Source organism: Schistocerca cancellata, chromosome 8 (genome assembly GCF_023864275.1).
Source record: "Schistocerca cancellata isolate TAMUIC-IGC-003103 chromosome 8, iqSchCanc2.1, whole genome shotgun sequence".
In the NCBI taxonomy this organism is placed as follows: domain Eukaryota; kingdom Metazoa; phylum Arthropoda; class Insecta; order Orthoptera; family Acrididae; genus Schistocerca; species Schistocerca cancellata.
Genome location: NC_064633.1, coordinates 488286878 through 488307923, shown reverse-complemented (window position 1 = coordinate 488307923; position 21046 = coordinate 488286878). Strand labels below are relative to the sequence as shown.

The 21046-nt window shown below is 41.0% G+C and overlaps 1 protein-coding gene across 5 annotated transcripts in view; it reads right to left on the bottom strand.

The window, feature by feature from the left end:
• Positions 1 to 17172: 17172 nt before the first annotated feature.
• Positions 17173 to 21046, bottom strand: part of LOC126095716 (gastrula zinc finger protein XlCGF17.1-like) — an 83232-nt gene continuing 79358 nt past the window's right edge. For all 5 annotated transcript variants that reach the window (XM_049910467.1, XM_049910469.1, XM_049910466.1 and 2 more), the window contains one exon: positions 17173 to 20523. In XM_049910467.1, coding sequence (XP_049766424.1) covers positions 19449 to 20523 — 1075 coding nt within the window. In that variant the 3' untranslated portion in view covers positions 17173 to 19448. The remainder of the gene's footprint in view (positions 20524 to 21046) is intronic.

Below are 21046 nucleotides of genomic sequence, written 5' to 3'. Positions count from 1 at the left end.
TGTATGTCATAAAGTATTTAATTCTGCAAAGAGGTACAATATACAACGACATTATACGCGTCTTCACGCAGCGCACTACGATCAGGTAGAAGGCGTTTCACGCAGAGAACTTGTAGCCAGGCTTAATAACGACATACCAGGAGACGTAAATTTAAAAACGGTTTCGTAATACGGAGAGTATCAAAATATGCAACATAGTTCGTGTTCTGTAATGCGTGTATAATTTTCAGGTGAATGAGAGCAGAGAAAACACTACTGAATCTGCAGTTCGAGCAAGCTGCAGGGTCGCTCACATCATTGCGACGAGCGGCAAGCCGTTTTCGGTGGAACAACTCGTAAAATCGTGCATGGTAGCAGTTGCAGAATGTTTGTTTCCAAGGGAGCTGCAGGCAATTGATGGGGTTTGCCTGTCGAAGCAGACAATGTCTCATCGAATCCTGGACATGGCAGCGGATCATGAAACACAGATCAGGAAAAAGGCGGAGAGCTTTGTTGAATTTTCGCTAGCGCTTGACGAAAGCACCGACATATCAGACTGTGCTCAGCTTGCAGTCTTTGTGCGTGGTGTCGACATGGAGCTGAAAGTAACTGAAGAACTCTTGGATGTGGTACCACTTGATGACACCGAAACAGGACGTGACATTTTTGAAGCTGTTTGTGAATCAGTGGACAATATGAATTTGCTGTGGGATAAGCTCCATTCTGTAGCGACATACGGTGCACCACAAATGATTGGGCGTCACCAAGGATTTGCTTCTCGTTTGAAAAATAAACTCAGGGATGAATTCGGGAAAGACATTTTGACTCTTCATTGTTTTATTCACCAAGAGGCACTGTGTGCTGCAACAGTAGAGCTAGGTGGCGTAATGAAAGATGTCGTGAAATGCGTGAATTTTGTGCGGCGTCACGGTATGAATCATCACCAATTCAAATGATTCCTGAAAGATATGGAAGCGGAGTATGGTGATATACCTTACCACAGTGCAGTTCGTTGGCTAAGTCGGGGAAAAGTTCTTGATGTTTTCTTTGCCATTCGTGAGGAAATATCCCATTTTCTCGAAATGAAAGGGGAAGAAATGCGTTGTCTGAAAGATATAAAATGGATATCTGACCTGGCGTTCCTATCTGACATAACTATGCATCTGAATAAATTAAATCTGTCATTGCAGGGCAAAGGGCAGCTAATCGTTGACATGCACAATGAGATCAAAGCGTTCATGGAAAAGTAACGTTTATTTGAGAGGCAGATGAGTAATGAACATTTAACGTTCTTCAATTGTCTTGCTTCTTTAAAAATACCTGAAGGTACTACTTTCGGCGATTACCAAGCAAAGTTAAAGCAGCTCATCACGTCGTTTGAAACACGATTCCGAGACCTCACTAGTTTGGAAATGGAACTTAAGGTGTTCAGCAGTCGTTTTTCAGTTTCCCCCCATGCTTGTCATTGTCACTTCAATTAGAGATTATTGATTTGCAAAGTTCAACTTTGTTGAAAGAGAGGTACTACAACACGTCGGATCTGTCACGACGGTATCGTTCATTACAGCAAAAAACATTTCCCAAGCTTCACAACAATGCCACTCAGATCATGTGCATGTTGGCACGTATTGTTGTGAGCAGCTTTACTCAGCAATGAAAAGAGTAAATAGTAAGGAACGATCGTTTCTTCAGGATGTAACAATGAAGCTCATCCTCCGCATTAATGCTGCGAACACTTTGACGCCTGATATTTCCGATCTTGTAATGAAAAGAAAGTATCAAGCTACAGAGGCCCAATAAATTTAGTATGCAATTTCTTATAAAACAGTTGTTTCTTATTTATTTCCCGAACATCGTATTTCCTGGTGTAGCATGTCATCACGTCTTATCAGCTAAGAGTATGAGGTTGTCGATCTTGTAAGACGCAGCTGGCACATCAAAATGCTTGCCTTGCCGCCTGCCTCAGGCAGCCGTGCCACGTGCCGGCGTGCCGGCCCACTCGAGTGGCCACAGCGAGCGACGCGGCTCGCCGGAGCAGGGAGCGCTCCACGGCTCACACCGGAGCCGACCAGCTGGAACAGCCTGGTATAAGGACTCTGATTTAAATGATTGTGTATGCAATATAATCAAGTGGAATGGAACCTAATAAAACTAGTTTCAGGAACTGAAATAAGTCAGTAAGATACCTGAGACTAGCTAATTTAAAGGACCAAATTTGAGAGCAGACACCTCTCTGCAAGAGACTTGGTCTCTGACAAAATTGAATTAATGTAAAAAGAAAACCTCTGTAAGTAATTTACATGGTAGCTTATACTTATTAAATTCTTTTACATTAATTCTAGTAAATATTCACTGTCAACTTTGATAAAATATGTCTAATTGCCTCACACCACTGTATGGAAAAATTTATAGTATTTTGCTATGCCAATTTCCTTTTAGAATTGTAGAACAAACTTTTTCATGCCACTTTACTAGTTTTTCGTAACTTTTGCATTTTGGTTACTTTTGTTCAGGTGCTTAACACCATTTAATACAGTTTTGTAATTTATGCTTGTAATTGTGCTTCACACGACACGACTCTCATCTACTTCATTTATTAATTTCACTGATGCTTTACACCATTTAAAACTTTTATGTATGATTTTGCGCTTGCACATTTGTATTTCTACATTAATAAATGCTTAACACCATTTTACAATTGTCTTTTATGGTTTACGTTTGACAATGTGCTGCACACGATTCAATCTGCATTTTGAAAGTAGGGTTTAAAGCTCACAAATATATCATTTCATTGACTCTCATTTGTCTACCATGGGTACTGGAATTTTGCTTACTTTCCCAAATTTCACATACAATCCACTTGCTGGTCGTAGAAGAGTTTTCCATTAAAGCTCTTCAGGGGATATTGAAATGGAACCACTTTCCATTTCTATCCTTCCCATTACTATGTGCAGATCTTAGTATCTAATTTCTGTTTTATGCAAATTATGCGCAGATCTTAATTACACATTTTTTGGTGTGACATAAGTATTGATATTAATTTTATTGTTAATTCAAATGACTTTATATTATGTGCAGATCTTAATTATACATTTTCTGGTGTGACATAATTATTTATATTAATTTTAATTGTTAATTCATTAATCTTTCTTTTCCGAAGATGTTAATGTTTTGTCAATTGTTTGTTCTTTGGAAGAGAGGTGTTTTGAAGCGAAGTTTTTAATGGCAGTTGAGGGCATGTGGCTGGTGGTGATGGAACAATTGGGCAGAGGAAATGTTTTCTATTTTTCATCAATAACGATGATGACTCAAAATTTCTGCAGATTATTATTGCAACATACACATATAGGAAGACCAGCTGCAGTAAGACCTAGGATTCTCTTTCCTAGCGGAGCAACCTATGTCCCAAGGATTTTACGTGAAGTATTGCTTTTGCCAGCAACGGAGAACTGACTCTGCAAATACAAGTCTTTTAGTTTTTCCAGATTTTTAGTAATTGCAATGCTTCCCCAAGGTAGCGGGAACATTTCACTTGGCAAGGGACCATTTACTATAGCCCAATGTGAAGAATGAGTGTAAGCTTTGGACTCGTACATGCATTCTGTGCCAAAGAAGCAAGGTATCACACCATGCTCAACCACCCCTGCATCACTCTGAAGTCCCAAAATGACGTTTTCTGCACGAGCACGCTGATCTCGTGGGATGACCCGTCTCTGACGGCTATCGCCACATCCTGTCGGTGATCAATTGCATCACTCAATGGGTAGAAACCGCACTGCTTAACAATATTATAGCCAAATCCACTGCCAATGATTTTATTGACACAAGGATTTTTCAGTTGTCTCATATTCATAATGACCAACTGAGGTTGGCCGTTTGAATCGGCACATTTTCCTTGAGTTGTGCAATGTTGTCAGCACACATCAATTTAGAAAGGCAGTTTATCATCCAAAGAGCAATGGGCTTGTTGAGCAGTGCCATCACACCTTAAAGGTGGCGCATGTGCCACATCAGATGCTGGACAGAGGCAATACCATTAATACTCCTGGAAGTGCATATGTCCCACAAACATGACTTTGGAGTCTCAAATGCTGAAATTTTGTACAGCAAAGTGCTCTCTCAGCCTGCTAACAACCACCTTCAACTATGCCTCCTGATCAGCCTGATCTATTTTCTCAAATAAAATGCCACAGCATCCAATTCTGAGTACTTCCCCTCTTCCTTACATTGCACCTAAGGTTTTCCTCCACAAGACTCCAAAAGTTGCGAGATTGATATGTTATGTGATGACACAATCTGATCAGTTTGCAACCGTCATACTCAGCTGCCCACAAGGTACTTAATGAGATGACCATACCTTTGTCATATTGTTATATGGCACACCTAAGACAGGGTCTGTCAATCACCTTAAGCTGAAGTGGACTCAGTAAGAAGCTTTAGTGAATGATGATCTCTGCCAACTTCCCTCCACTACTCTACCAGAAAAACCAGTGTCTCCTGGCGACGTACCCCTGACTTCAGTTTATGCCCTGATGTTCACAGTTTTCTTCCTGAAGGGCTTAGCATAAACTGAGATGCGGCATTCACACCACCAGATCGCGGACGGCTCTATCGCCTGTCACTTCATGGGAACCGTCTATATAAAGTAACATTGCTCTCACCTCCCACTTCTCCGTTGATGGTTTCCTCACCATCATGGCTGCCTGTCTGCCCTCTTTGGATCATCCCCCTTCACCAGTGCCATCCAGCCCCGGTGACCTCTCAGTCACCCCTCCAATCTCCCATACCAGCATGCATTCGTACTTCAGCTGTCCCCATCACATGCCAGCACGTCTTTATGACTATCACCTGTACACCATGTGGCACCTACTGTCTTCCTGCATGGACTTCACTAGAGATATCAACACATTTGTCATGCCCACATGGGACCTGGACAATCTCTGTGCCCCCACGTAACCTCATCACCTTTCTCACTCTACACATATTCCCCAACAGTGAGTGCTCCACACTACCGTGAGAGGGAGCTTTGTAGGAACTCTGCCATAAGAAACAATAAGACTGCAGCCTTGAGTAATAGATCCTGACAGACAATTCATGTAATGGCTTCAAGCACTGTAGATGCACCACTGTTGTACCAATTTTATGAGAGTAAATTGTGCACTTATCCAGATGTGCTATTGTTCATCAAACATCCCATCTATACTACAGCATTACAAAGTTACTGATGTTACTTTTTAGCTATTCTTACCACTGGCAATAAGTACAACATTGTTGGTAGAAATGCAACTACTTATTGTAATGGGTTCATTCAGTTGTAATTAATTTTTGTTATTTGACGGGAGGGAATATCAAAATGGTGTGCTCTTACACTAAAAAAATCACAATGTTGCAGCTTTCAACGTCAAAAAAGAAACTGGCAAATTGTATGGAAAAGTTTGAGAAAATGCAAGGCACTGGACAGTTTTGATGTATTATGATCAGTGATCTGCACTCCAGCTTTGGCAACCGAAATAAAGTTTTTCTTTTTTTTAAAAAAAATTCCTTGTTTAAGTTGTAAACTGAGAGAATTGCTCACCAGATTGAAAGAGGGTATTTTTATTATTGTTTTAGGGCGCAAAACAGCTATGGTCATAAGCGACCATTCTGTAGCTTAGTGAAGGGTAAAAACAGGAATTTAAATCAGCAGCAATGGGAACGAAACTCAAGGAGGAGGGAAACTAAAAACGGAAGGAAATCCTAGAAAACTGCTGCTGAAGGGGTGTTGTTTTCCCTGAAGAGAGCTTCAAATGACCGATGTCATCTCACTAACACTTATAAACTCAAGGACATGACCAGCTGAGCAAGTCATCTGCTAAAAGGGAAGATATGTCAGGCGACAGCTGTAAACGGGCATGTATCGGATTGAAATAGCGGCACTGAAGTAAAAGGTGTCTCACCGCCTACAATTGAGAGGAGTGGGGACAAAGCAGGGAAAGATCGCCACTTAAAAGATGTCAATGGCTAAAAAGACAGTGCCCAATCTGGAGTCTAGTTAAAATTACCTCCTCCCAATGATGAGGCTGGGAGGAAGAGGTCCAAGCACAGGGAAGAGGTTTTATGTCCCGTAATTTATTATCCTGAAGTGCAGACCAATGTGCGTGCTGTCAAAGAGCAAAAGATGATATAAAATGCTCTGTAGATCAGTAAAGGGAACCGTGCGAACAGTGGGCCGAAGAAGAAGAGAGACAGCGGCCTTTGCTGCTACATCAACTGCCTCGTTTCCACATATACCAACATGCCCTGGGAGCCAGAGGAATGCCACATAGATGGCCCTCAAGTGGAGCATGTGGAGGTAGTCCTGAATCCAGTGGACCAGAGGGTGAACAGGATAAAGAGCTTGGAGGTTGAGAAGAGAGCTGAGTAAATCCGAGCTTATAATATACTGTATCCACTGATGGCGACGGATGAATTGTACAGCCTGGAGAACAGTGTAAATGTCCACAGTAAAAAACCAAAAACTGGTCGCGAAGAAGAAATCTTATAGGGGTGCTGTCGATAATATAGGCACTCCTGACACCAAAGGTGGTCTTTGAGCCATCAGTGTAAATAAATGTGGCATCCTCCATTTGTTTGCATAGAGCAACAAATGCCAGACGATAAACTGTAAGGGGGAAGCTAACAAAGGTCACAGAGAAGGCAGGTCTGGGGGCAAAGCCAAAGTGGCTTCGTATCCCCATTTGTCAAGAAAGTTTTAGGAAATTGGAAGGGAAGTGAATGTAGAAGTTGACAGAAGCGGACTCCCAGTAGTAGTTGAGAGGAAGCACTGCCTGCATACCCTAAATCCAAGGAGGCGCCGAAAAAAAGAGCATGGGTTGGATGAGCAGGCATGGAAGAAAGGGGACTAGTGTAACAACTCAGAAGGACAGCTTGCCGATTGGACAGCGGAGGTTCAGCAGTCTCAGCGTAAAGGCTCTCCACGGGTCTAGTGTAAAAAGCTCCAGACGCTAAACACAATCCATGGTGATGGACCGAATCTAGATGCCAAAGAACAGATGGCCATGCAGAGGAGTAAACTATGCTTCCATAGTCCAATTTCGAGTGCACTGAGGTGCGATATAGATGGATGTCCACAAACAGAAGATAACAGGGCCTAGATGTAGGGAAAGCAGATAATACTCCATACAATGCCACAAATTTACACAGACGGTCTTACTGGCAGAAAATCGGAAGCTGGTTTCAATGCCCATGAGTGGAGGGAATCGAGACATTCTTGAAGACGTCATTCAAGGCTTGTCCATTTAGAGCTGTAGTAGATTGCAAAATCATCGACAAAGAGGGAGCCCAATGCAACGGGAAGGAGACAATTCACAATTGGATTTATGGCAATGGCAAACAGTACAACACTTAGCATGGAGCCCTGGGGCATCCTGTTTTCTTGAGAGAAAGTACGGAAAAGAGTAGTGTTCACCCACATATTAAATGTGCACTCTGTCATAAATTCACGGATGAAAAGGGGTAGCCAACCTTGAAAGCCCCCCCAGAGAACAGTGTGCAGAGGATGCCTGTCCTCCAACAGGTATTGTATGCCCTCTCCAGATCAAAAAATATAGCTACCGTTTGGCGTTTCCTGAGAAAATTGTTCATGATATAAGTGGAGAGGGCAACAAGATGGTCAACAGTGGAATGATGCTTTCGAAAACTGCATTGGGCAATTGTTAAAAGGTTTCGGGACTCCAGCCACCAGCCTAAACGGCAATTTACTATATGCTCCAAAATCTTACAAACACTACTTGTGAGAGAGATTGGGTGATAGCTGGAGGCGAGATGTTTGTCCTTTCCAGATTTTGGAACAGAAATGAAGACAGCTTCCCACCATCTTCTGGGAAAGGTACTGTCGACCCAAAGTCGATTATAAAGGCGAAGGAGGTAGCAAAGACTAGGGTATGACAGATGTAGAAACATTTGGATGTGGATATCATCCGGTCCTGGAGCAGAACAGCGAGGGGAGGAGACTGCACGTCTGAGTTTCCACATAGAAAAGACGGCATTATAGCTTTCACAATTTTGAGAGGAAAACACGAGAGGTTGCTCTTCCGCAACCCATTTCTTCGGGAAAAAGGCTGGTGGGTAGTTAGAAGGTGTGGAAATCTCAGAAAAGTGTCAACCTAATGAGTTAGAGGTTGCAACTGAGTCCACTACAGTATCCCGCATGACAGTTAGCCCAGAGGTCAGGGAAAAACTGGACATGCCGGATTCAGCTCCAAACAACTGATGAGGGAGTGAAGGTACTAAAGGCGCTGGCAAAAAAATCCCAGTTTGCCTTCTTGCTATCATGTATGATATGATGGCATCACGCACATAACTGCTTATAGCAGATACAGTTGGCCAACATAGGATGATGGCGGAAAAAGCGAAGAGCACATCTCCGATAGCACGCCTTGTTCCACCAAAGAACTGGGGGACACTAGGGCAAAGGGGAGGTATTAGGTATTGAAAATTCCATAGCTGTAAGAATAACTGCCATAACATGAGTGACCTGATCACTGGTGCTAGGAAACTGACAGTCATCAAATGTTGCTAAAGAGGAGAAAAGTGTCCAATCGATTTGGGAAAACTTCCAGTGTTTTGCATAAATAGATGACAGTTGTGGCTGTTCTGGTGTAACCACAAGCACCGGAACGAAGACGAAGAACACAAGATCAGAAAAGGTGGTGAAATGACATTAGCCAATGGTGCACTGATTAGGACCATGCCACGACAGGAGCGACACCTGCAAGAAGTGAATATAAGTGCCGCTCCCCACCAGCCTCAGCCGGACATTAGTGGACAGTATTAGGGTGACCTAGCAGAGAGCGCTACAATAACAGAATGCTTATTTGAACATTGTGTATAACAAAGACTCAAATTTATGTTGCATGTCGCTCATCGTTTGTAACAGCTTTATACATTCAAGTTAAGTATTGTCAACCTGCTTTATTGAAATAAAACTATGAATGTTATTTGCTCAAATTGTTGTATAGCATTCCAAGAATGCAGCATCCTTTAGGTGCCCTATACGAGATGAGTGGGCAAGACCCAACAGCTGTAATCGAAAGACACAGGGAAAATGGTCACTCGAGTGTGTATGAGCAAGAGTGAATCATTCAAAGCACCAAGCTAGCTGAACAGTAACAACCGATAGGTCCAAATGAGAGTAGGTTGACGTGGAAGCAGACAAAAATGTAGGTTCCTCAGTTTTGAGGCAAACAAGGTCCACTTGGTGGAAGAGGTCAATCAATAGGGATACTCTTGGACAAGGATACGGAGATCCCCAAAGTAGGTGGTGGGTGTTGAAGTCCACAACCAGTAAATATGGCAGTGGGAGCTGACCAAGGAGATGAAGGAGATCAGCTCTTGCTATTGGTGTGGACGATGGAATGTATATGGCTCAAAGAGAGAAGGTGGATCCAGAAAGGGAAAGACGTACAGCAACAGCTAGGAAGGAACTGTGCAACTGGATTGGGTGATATTGGATAGTATCATGGAGAGGAACCACAAGCCCCGTATGTGCCCGCACGCCAGCACCAGAGGGGAGATCAAACCGGACTGAGTGGCAATGTGGGAAGACAAAGTGATCATGGGGACATAGCTTTGTTTCCTGAAGACAGAAGATGACTGGGGAGTCGGATTGTAAGAGGATCGACAGTTCATCCCAATTGGAGCGAACTTTGTGGATATTCCAATGGATAAGTGACATAGGGTGGATGAAAAAAGGAAAAATCTCACCATTGATGCCATCAACTCAGCGACTGCTGAGAGCCGGCGGCCAAAGGTGTGGAATGGCATTCAGCCAGAGGCAGAAGATCCTGATCCATAGGTTGTTTGGGGGCCAGCTCCTGCTACAAGTGATCAGCTGGTAGATCGACCACCAATGGTGTATCTCAGTGATACAGAAGACGGCTGAGGGCAGCTACCGCTGGGTGGTGCTGTAGAAGAGAGACGCCGTGGTGGGGACGGAGAGGAGCCTTCTTGGAAGCAGGATGTTGAGATGAAGGACGAGTTGATGGTTGTGAGGTCTGGGTACATAAAAAATCTTCACGAGTAGGCTCTTTTTTGAAAGTCTGGGTGTTTGATTTTGGGGGCCATGATTTAGCACAAGCCAATGAAGATTCAGCCTTAGAGTGAGCAGGTAATAGTGGGGAGGTTGAAAGGGCAAACTTTGGGCTGGCCAATCTGACGACAAAAGCACTAAAGGCGAGATCCCAAGTCTGCGTTGCTACCTCCTTAGTAGGTTGAGGAGAGGTGAGGGCAGTGCTATATTTACCCGCTGCAAGCACAGTGGGCTTTCTACTGGTGAATAACTTATGAGCCGCATAGGTAGACACCTTTTCCTTCACTCGGAGTTCCTGAGTAATTCATTCATCTTCAAAAGTAGGGCAATCTCTAGAGGAATCAGTGTGGTCAGCTGTACAGTTGATGAGGGTGGACAATCACCCTCAAGGGCATCCCTGTCACATGTAATGCATTTGACCATATTGGAACAAGACTGGCTGGTATGATTAAACTTCTGACATTGATAACAACATGTAGGGTTGGGGATGTAAGGGCAAACTGAAATTATCTCATATCCTGCTTTAATGTTCGATGGAAGTTGCACTCTCTCAAACATCAAGAAGAGAATGTGGGTTGGTACCAACCCTTTTCATTATTCAATGTACAGCTGTTACTCCCTGATCAGACAGGTAATTGTGGATGTCCTCATTTGATAATCTGCTGAGTGATCTTGTATAAACCAACCTATGTGAAAAGTTTGACTTTAAAGTACAGTGCACTTCAGCCGGTCAGGGAAGGTGTGTAGCAGTGTAGTTTGAAGCATTTCTTGTGCCTGGTGGGCACTCTGTTTCTAACGACAAGGTTCAATTTCGTAACCGGGAACAGTACTTTACAGGACCTGCAATTGTGTAGTCACCTTTCTGAATTATAAAAGAGTTTACTGTTGAGAAGTCTTGAACTTTGTCAGACTGAGAAACAACTAGGAACTTTGGCACTGATGGAAGAATTTTCTTTGGCTAAGACTCATCTAGCTTTCTGTTGTGGGCAAAAGTTGTAGAAGTAGAAGAAACCATTACGAAAGTAACCCCATGATTACCAGCATATCTGATGGTGTGCTCCTTCCTAGTGGGGGCCCACTCTGAGGGCATTCCCACCTTAGGTGATTGTCCATACCTCAAGTCACACCTCCTGAGAAACGGACGGAGGGACCAGTCAGCATCTTCGGAATGTACCAGCTCAGGTAATCACCCCTCCCTGGACCTGGCCTTTACCAGGGGGTATGTACGTGTCCTATTTGTCTAGCTGGGCCATGGAATTACTCGTAACCCCATCACTGGCTATGCATGGGAACGCATGGGTCGACTTTCAAACATGCACAAGAAGGAAAGAAAGAAAAAGGGAGGAACAAAGAAAAGGAAAGAAGAGAAGAATTCTCAAATGCTGCAGCATAGAAGAAGGTAAAGAGAAGAACCAGGAAAGAGAGAGACAAAGTAAGGACAGATACTTTACATTGTAGAGATAAAAGAAGAGAAACCACTTCATTCATTCACAAGCATCCATCTACAGATGTAGGTGCAAAACATACTCCCAAAGAGAGGGAGAAGGGGAAGGGAAGGGGCGGGGGAAGGATCAGGGACAGGGAGGGATGTGGAAAGGCAAGGTACGCAGCCCAGAAAGGAAAGAGAGCTGCATGAGCTTAGGTCCTGTGCTCGCCACATATCCACAAAGAGAGTTGTGAACTCCCTGGGGGGAGACAGAGAGAGGGTGGGGTGGGAGGAGGGAGAGGAAAAGATTAATAAAAGCCAAATTTCTTTAGCAAAATGACAAAAATGACTTCATTATAAAATCAGAAAAATGAAACTAATAATATATTTTTGCCTTCCGTAGTTATGCGAATATATTTTAATTCATTTGATAACTCCTGGCCAAAGAAATCCGTTTTGTTTTCATTTGATGTGGGAGCTATTAATGAAGAGGAAACAGCAAAATCATTAAATGTAAACACAGGTCACATGGAGTCTAACCCCCTCCCCACTACATCTCACATTGCTCTGCACATGCGTGAATCTGGCTGCTTGGGTGCACCTAACGTCTGGCTGCTTGCAGCTACTGCCTATACAGCTAACAGCCACACTTCAAGTAGCCAGAAGCGGAAGAAGGTACTGCTCATAAACGACTCAACCTCGTATGCACTTTAGCCCGGTGGCAACTGCACAAATGAACCTAATGAAAACATCAAAAGCAGTTTGTTGTTAGGAAGTATTGCATAGCCTTTGACACATTTTGCTGGTGGCAGGCACTTGTGTGTGCATGGTGTTTTGTGGTTGTAAATGGCATATTTTCTTTACAACTAAAGTATTTTTTTTTTCTCATTTCTGTTTTATTGCTGCAGTACTATTCTGCAATAGTGGGATACAGTAATATTCCTTGTTAGAGTATCAGTTCTTACCAGTCACAATAATAAAAATTTAGCTGAAAACTAAAACAATAAAAGATTCCCAGAATTCCAGAAGGTTCCCAGATTTCTCCCGGATGAAAAACATTCTCGTGTTTTTCCCGGGGCATAAACACCCTGTAATTATAACTAAGGACCTGATTTTTTTTGCCCTAATAATACATCCAAATGGAGGGAAGAACGATTAGTGCTTAATGTTCAGTTGAGAATAAGGTCATTGGAAAGATCACAAGCTCAGATTGGTGAAGGATATTGGCAATCTGGCTGCCGACTTTTCCAAAATAGTATTGTATTCTGCAATAGTATCTCACCTTAGCAGCAATAATACCCTCATCAAATCACAGTTTGTGAATCAGAAGGGTTGTTCTAATTCCTCATACCCAGTATTGCTTCACAACCCTTCCTCAGGTCCTTACATGACCTCAACCTGTCCTCTGCAGAACTCCAAGCTCTTTGTTCCCTAAAAGCTAATGACTCCATCATTATCTTCCCAGCAGACAAAGGGTCTACAACTCTAGTACTTGACCAAAAGGAGTATGTTAGCGAAGGCCTATGCCAGCTGTCCGGAATTTCTACATACAGCATCTGCCATCAAGATCCCATCCCTGTGATTCAAACTGGCCTGCCGTCCCTCCTTAAAATCTCAGGCCCCTCAAAAAGATTGAAGCCTCAATCCATAGAACATCTCACCCTACCCAAACTATGCACTCCTCCCACCTTTTACCTTCTTCCTAAGATCCACAAGCTGAATCACACCTGCAACCCATTGTACAAAGACTTTCCTCCTATATCAAAGATACCAACTATTTCCTACATTGTCTGAAATAAGTGCCTGTCCAACTCCCACCACACACTTTGCTTGTCACCATTAATGGCACCTCTCTCTATACTAACATTCCCCACGTATATGGTCTGTCTGCTGCTGAACATTTCCCCACTCAGTGTCCACCTGATTCCAAACCTATGACATCCTTCCTACTCACCTTAATCAACTTTATACTCACCAACAACTACTTCACCTTTTAAGGGGCAGACATACAGACAGACAAGGGATACGGCCAGGGGAACTAGAATGACTCCTTCCTATGCCAACCTTTCCATGCGTCGCTTGGAGGTGGGGTTCCTGGGATCCATAAGCCTTCAGCCCCTGGTTTGGTTTAGATATATTGATGACATCTTTACCATATGGACTCATGGTGAGGCTGACCTGTTACAATTCCTGAAACCTCTGAGTACATTCTCCCAATTAAATTTCCCATGCCATTTTCCTTTATGTTGATCTTGTCCTCAACGAAGGCACGCTACACACTTCTGTCCACATTAAACCTACTAACAAACACCAGTACTTAAATTTTGACAGTTGCTATCCTTTCCCTGTCAAATGTTCCCTCCCATTCAGCCTTGGCATTCGAGGCAAACATATTTGTTTGGATGCCGATTCTTTACAGCAGTACACCAATATTTTCACCTCAGCCTTCATTGGACATAATTACCCCAGCTGCCTAGTTCAAAAGCAGATTTCACGGGCCATCACATCCGATCCAGGTACTGCTTATGCCTTCAAAAAACAACTTTGGAGCACACCACTGAGTCACTCAGTATTATCCTGATCAGGAATGTATTAATCAGCTACTTCGACAAGGCTGTGACTTCCTAAAACCATGCCCTGAAAATGAGATCCATTATGTCAGATTTTGCCCACTACACCTAGAATAGCTTTTCGCCGCCCTCCTAATCTCCGTTATTCTTGTCAGACCCTACGCTGCTTCCGCGCCCATCTCCCTACCATATGGTTCCTACCCCTATGACTGTCTCCGCTGCAAGACTTGCCCTATTCACCCTCCTACAACCACCTATACCAGCACTGTAACTGGCAACACGTATACGATCAAAGGGAGAGCCACCTCTGACATGACACCAGCTGTTATGTAAATACTGTTCAGCCTTTTACATTGGTACAACTACCACCAAATTATCAGTGAGGATGAATGAGCATAGGCAAAGGGTTTATAGTGGCAACACATGACATGCCATTGCAGAGCATGCTCCACAATATGACAATCGTGACCTGTAGCTTATTTCACCACATGCGCCATCTGGATTCTCCCCCAGACACCAGTTCCTCAAACCTCCGCAGGTGGAAACTACACTACATGTCCTTGGTTCTTGACACCCACCTGGCATTAATTTAAGTTAATTTGTTGCGTATCACCATTTCTTCACAATAACTACTCCTTTCTTCACTCCGTTTTAGTTTTCACTTTATTACCTGATAATTATTGTCATCCCCCTACCACCTCTATTATGTGCAATGTTCTTAGCTTTTCACTCTTATTAACTTGTGCATGATGTTTAAGCAGTAATCTCTGTCTTACATATTACCCTGCCTCCCACCTTTAAGCTCTTAGGTTTTCAAATCTCGTCCGGTGCAGTCCCCTAAAATCAGTCTTTCCTTCTCATTCCGCCTGGTAAGTCTCCCCTGACTCACAGTTCTGGGTGACTTTCCCAAACTCTACCCCCTTTCGTAGACCTCTCCAGTCTTTTTCCTTCACCCCTCTTCCTTCCCCTTCAACCCTTCTGCCAGAAGGAGCCAATGGCTCCGAAAGCTTGCCAAATTATAACCTTCTTTTATGTGTGTGTTCTGCCGCCGCTTGGTGAGTAGATTTTTTATCTATCCATTTATATTAAATAGAAGTAGTGTGTACTACAAAGTTTCAGGGAATTTGGACTGACGAACATTTAAATTGGAACGAAGATGTTGTGTATCTTGCAGAAACTCAGTTCAACATGTTTTGTCTTGCGAATAATATCGAAGGTATGTGCTACAGCTGTGTACTTTAGTTGTTTCCAGTCAGTTTCAAGCTACAGCATAAGTTTTTCGGGCTTCTTTTTTTACACAAAAAAGAGCTATTGGTATCATGATTTACAGCAAACCACAAAGACACTGTAGACCTTATTAAATAGCTAAAGATACTAACAATACCATCTATATATATTTTAAAATGGCTGGAAAAGATCAGTGAAAATCACTGTAATCTTCAAACCAACTCTAACTAACATAATCAAAATACAAGGCATTGTAGAAACTTCCAGTTTCCATATGTAGCAAAAACTAAAAGACAGAATCATGTGAGCCACTTACGAATAAACCTTTTAAATGCACTTCCATCCCAAATCAAAGAGCTGGAAGCATCAAAGCATGAAGTATAAAAAATACCTGATGGACAGACGCTTCTACAGTGTCAATGAATATCTGTCTCAGATAGTAAACTGAAACCTTTACTTGCTTTCAATAACACACACATTTAAATTTATTTTCAAATTAAAAAATACTTACAAAAATTCTGTTAAATGTCCCCCCCCCCCCATACATTTTGTGTATAAGCCACAGTTAATGCCCTACATATGTTTGTCACGAGTATGTGTTTTTTTGTGTAGTAAGTGTTTGTTCTCTATTTATAGACTATGGGTATGTAATCTGCTTTGCCTGTTTATTATGTTATGCATAGTTATCATGTGTTACAGGTAAACATTATAATGATAGATCTTATATCACATGTGAGATCTTTTGGATGATGATGTAAAGCATCCACTACAGTTCAAAAGGAACAATGATGTACATAATTACAGTACCAGAAGGAAAATGATATTCATTACTCCATATTAAGGTTGTCTTTAGCACACAAAGTTGGCACAATGCTGCAACACAAATTTTTGATCACTTACCTATTGATATAAAATGTCTGACAGACAGCAAAGTAAAATTTGAAAACAAACTGAGGAAGTCTCTCCTTAACAACTCCTCCTAATCTGTAGAAGAATCTCTATTATTGTAATGTGTACAACTAGGTGGGCAGGAATTATTAAATTACATCTTTATATCATTTTTCTATTTGCAGAGAAAAGGAAAAGAAAGAACTTAGAGATATTCAGAATCCAGCCATACATACAAATTAATTCACAGTGTGAATGTAAAATGACTCGTTCTGCATCATTACAATTTATCATGCAAAATGATCCATGGAACATGTAACTAACTAAATCTTTTTCGAAGGAAGCATCTTGGTATTTGCCTGAAGTGGTTTAAGGAAACAACAAGAGACGTATATCAGGGTGCTGGGGTGTAGATTTGAACCACCATCCCCCCAAATATCAACAAAGTGTCTTATCACAGTGACATCTCACTTGTCCTCTAAACGGAAACTAGAATGAACAGATCTGTTACTACAACAGGTTATGAATTTTAAAAATTATAAGGTGGTGTTCTACAGTCATTTACTTATATAACTCTACCTGAGTCTCTCCAGGGACTGCCCTACAGCAATCTTATGATGGTACTAAAACCATGTAAATATTTCATTTCAAGTATTGCATGTTTCTATTAGATGAGTACAATTTTCAACTAGTTGTGTCAAGTTGCTACATGTTTCATCTATGCACATTACTGTAATCCATACACATTTTTTACTTAAAGCTGTGTTGCAATAAAATCTGAGAATAATCATGGACTTCTAAATGGAAGTCAAGCAAACAGTATCAGATGCACGCAATAATTTGAACTGTGCTGGGCACGTATGTAATAACCAGAAGAGCTTTGAAGCAGTAGAGGGTCTGTTGGTTTCTGAAGTGACTACTTAGTGACAAAATAGTTTGCTAATTTAAGTACCACACATTTAACCACCAAAAAGGAGAAGGAACAGTCTTAAGTATTCAGCAATTCACATGCATCATTATAAAACAAAAATTTTATTATAACTCTTTAGTGTGAAAATTGATTGCTACAACATTTGAATGTCTGAGAAATGACGATTCTAGTGAATATCCTAAAAAAGTCTTCACAAGTCACAACTCTTATATTGCTCTCTTTTTATCTGTAATGCAGTACATCACTAATATATCAGGAAAACATGAGTCACATTGACCAAGTTATGTTCACATTTTTGACATGTCTGTGTACAGAGTAACAATTCCCACTTCATTTTACCAGCTATTACAATTTAAACTTGGTATGTACTTGTTTACTGCAATAGTTTTTCTTCCCCACTGATTTTTTACATATATAAAATAATAATATTTTATTACAACCGCATTTTTTCCTACTATTCTATGTGGTGACTGTAATTTAAGATGTTTCCACAAAGCATCTGATGGATCCTGACAGAAATCAATTATTACAAACCTTCAAATTCTTGCACAAATTCAAATGTCAAATTATGACGACAAAAATTTCAGTATGGAGACAACAAACAAAAATAAAGCAAGGCAGCTATCCATTTGTATCTGATTAATGCATGGAATATAGGCATTTAACAGCACAGATTTCGTTTCCTCCAGCTTTTGACTACTGCTCTTCTCTGGTTCACACTTTCAACACCCAAGACTTTCACCTGCAGTTGCAGCAACACGCAACTATTTCATCATAGCTGTAGGTGGATGTGCTTGGGTGTGTCTGTAAAAGTGGTATTTAAACTAAAAAGAGTGGTAGCTCAATAGCTAGTAAACACTCTCCATGCCACACATCCATGTACTAGTCATAGGTTCCCTTTTTCATTTTTATACAACTATATCTTATTAGAGCTTTTTGAGTGAAATGCCAGTCTCTGTACACTATTATTTTCTAGTGAAAAGCATCAGCATTCCTGTGAGATAATAAGTACTGGCCAACCACCATTTCCCAATATTATTGCTATTTCCCCTAACCTAATCTTAATTTTTACAAACTTTTTATTTTGTATTTCAACCTGGCAGTTTTTAACAACATACTCCAGAAAATTAATGTTTTATCTCTTAATGTTTTGTTTGATTTGTGTATATCCTCTCTGTTCTTTCTTCCCATCACTGCAATTTCTCTGTTTCATCAGGTGAGGAGGCCCAGGGCATTTTATATGGCTATTGACTGTTATATGCTATGTCTGTGTTAAAAGTAACACACTCCTGTTCCATTATTCCCCCTCCCCAACACCTACCTTCTGTGTGCTATTACATCCTACCAAACAGTTCCTAAAAAGGACCACCATTCATAACATATATTTAATTTTACTACTATATAAGAGAGAGATATTCTCTCTAAGAACCTTGTCAGATTTCACCACTTGAATTTTATAGTTTGTAAGAAACGGTCTTTATGGCCTAATTTGGAAAATTCCTCATACAAAACATTAATAATGTATGTGATTGTGAAGATAACTGGTATTTTGTTCCTATCAGATCCGCATTAAAATTGCATATTTTTTTGTGACAGAAAACTTCAATAATAATAATATAGCATTATTCCAAAACAACAAAATTTTTCACACAAATAGTTCATAAGAATTTCACCTAGCTCGTTGAAATAGTTCTTACTTCTCTAAATCATTATTACAAGTTTCCCTCTCAAATTATTATGTATTTCAATATAAATGCCTATAGGAAGCTCAATACACTTGAGACTTACTACCTCTCCCACCAACACCTACCACATCTGCAGCAGCCACATAAAACTAGATACAGAAAATGTAATACATCAGTCAGTAGAAGAATAGTCATGACTGCTTACAGTTTGTAAAGTCAAATGATATGTTACATTGTATAAAAACATATGCTCTTTGACATTTATAACACAAAACTTATCTCAAGTTAAATACCATAGCATATTATTGCATCTATTTTTAACAGTCTTCTTTTCACTTCTCAACTGGAATTAATCAAGGATTCATTTTTATACTTTTTACATTGTGCACAAAGTTCAACTCTTGAGTAACAAATCATTCAGAATACATTACAAACAGATACACAAAGGCACAGGTACTTACAAATAACAAAACCTGAAAACAATGCTCATTATGCCCTGGAGACAAATAAAACCTTCGTTACTGAGTTTTATTTTTCAGAGTTTCACTAAGCTATTTATGATGTCACTGACAGCAAATGATTACTGACAGATACTTTCTAACTGTGATGCTGGAATATATCAGTTCTGCACAAATTACCGTGTGTTTGAGACACTGTTTTGCACGTGTGGCACTCAGCTGTCCACTGAACATTCACTGACATGTGCGCAGTCACTTTGAATGTCCTGGGTTGTCTCTGTAACTGGCAACAAACCTTGCCATAAAGAATCAGTGTGGACTGAGTGGTTCATAACATGCCTTGCCATATTAGACTTATGCTTGAAACCCTTGCCACATACTTCACATTTAAATGGCCTATCTCTGGAATGAGAAGGAAGATGACGTGCCAGGTGAGACTGTGATGTGAATTTCATTTGGCAGACAGGACAATACAAAAGCCTTTCCCCTGAATGCACTCTAATGTGAGATGTTAGATGTGATGAATGGGCAAATAGTTTCCCACAAATGCTGCAGCTGAAAGGTTTCTCACCTGAATGTTTTCTATAATGAGATTTTAGTTGAGACGACTGAGAGAATGCCTTTCCACATTGTTCGCACGAGAATGGTCTCTCTCCAGTGTGGACTCTCCTGTGGACTGTGAGATGAGATGATGTAACAAATGTTTTCCCACATTCATGACAAGAAAAAGGTTTTTCACCTGTGTGCTTTCGTAAATGTACTACCAAGCTTGTGGAACGTGCAAACTTCTGGCCACAGTGTGCACAAGAAAATGGTTCTTCACCGGTATGGATCCGCATATGGACAGTCAAGTGGGATGATGAAACAAATGCTTTACCACACAACTTACAAGGAAATGGTTTCTCACCAGTATGTGAACGTATGTGAACTGTTAACTGGGATGATGAAATAAAACGCTTGCCGCACTCTATGCATTTATATGGTTTCTCACCAGTGTGAGTTTTGAAGTGAACGCTCAGCTGCGAGGAAGACACAAATGTTTTACCACATTCTATGCATGCATAGGGCTTTTCACCAGTATGTATTCTTCTATGTATGGTTAATTTTGATGAAGACACAAATGCCTTTCCACAATCAGGACACCCATATGGTCTTGTTTTGTCAGTTACATCTTCTGCAGGAAATTTCTGGGCACTTCGTTGTGGTGCTTGTCGGCGAATATTACTCACAGCTGCATCATCTTTCTTGAGTGTAAGTAATTGCTGACGAGCTGCTGCATGACTTCTACTCCTGTAAAATAAAAAAAATTAAAATATGTTGAAATTTCCACATTGTAAATTGGGAAGCTGCAATTAATAGAATGTAAACAATAAAGAATAATCAATAGAGTGTAAACAATAAAGAATATCGATGTGGTTCTTGAAAATGCTCATCAAGAAGAGCAACGTCAGGCAAAAGGATTAAGCATTTTCACTGCTAATGCAGAGTGTGTCATAATCGAATATACAACTTTGGAATGATATAGAAATTTATTGAGATAACTTACAGAATCGGTAGATGAGTCATTTTGTAGCAAACAGGTTTCACAAAAAGTGTCAAGTGTCATGATGGTTCAATGTGACTACCATTTGTGATGCTACAAACATACCACCAGTAATCAATTTCTTCCCACATTTTTTGCAGCAAACTGCAGCAAACAGCAGCTTAGATTTGATTTCTCAGGTCGGTTAAACTGTTTGGTAGGGAAGAAATATACACATGGTCTTTAATTAAACCACAGAGAAAGAAATCCAGTGCTGTCAAAACACAGTGA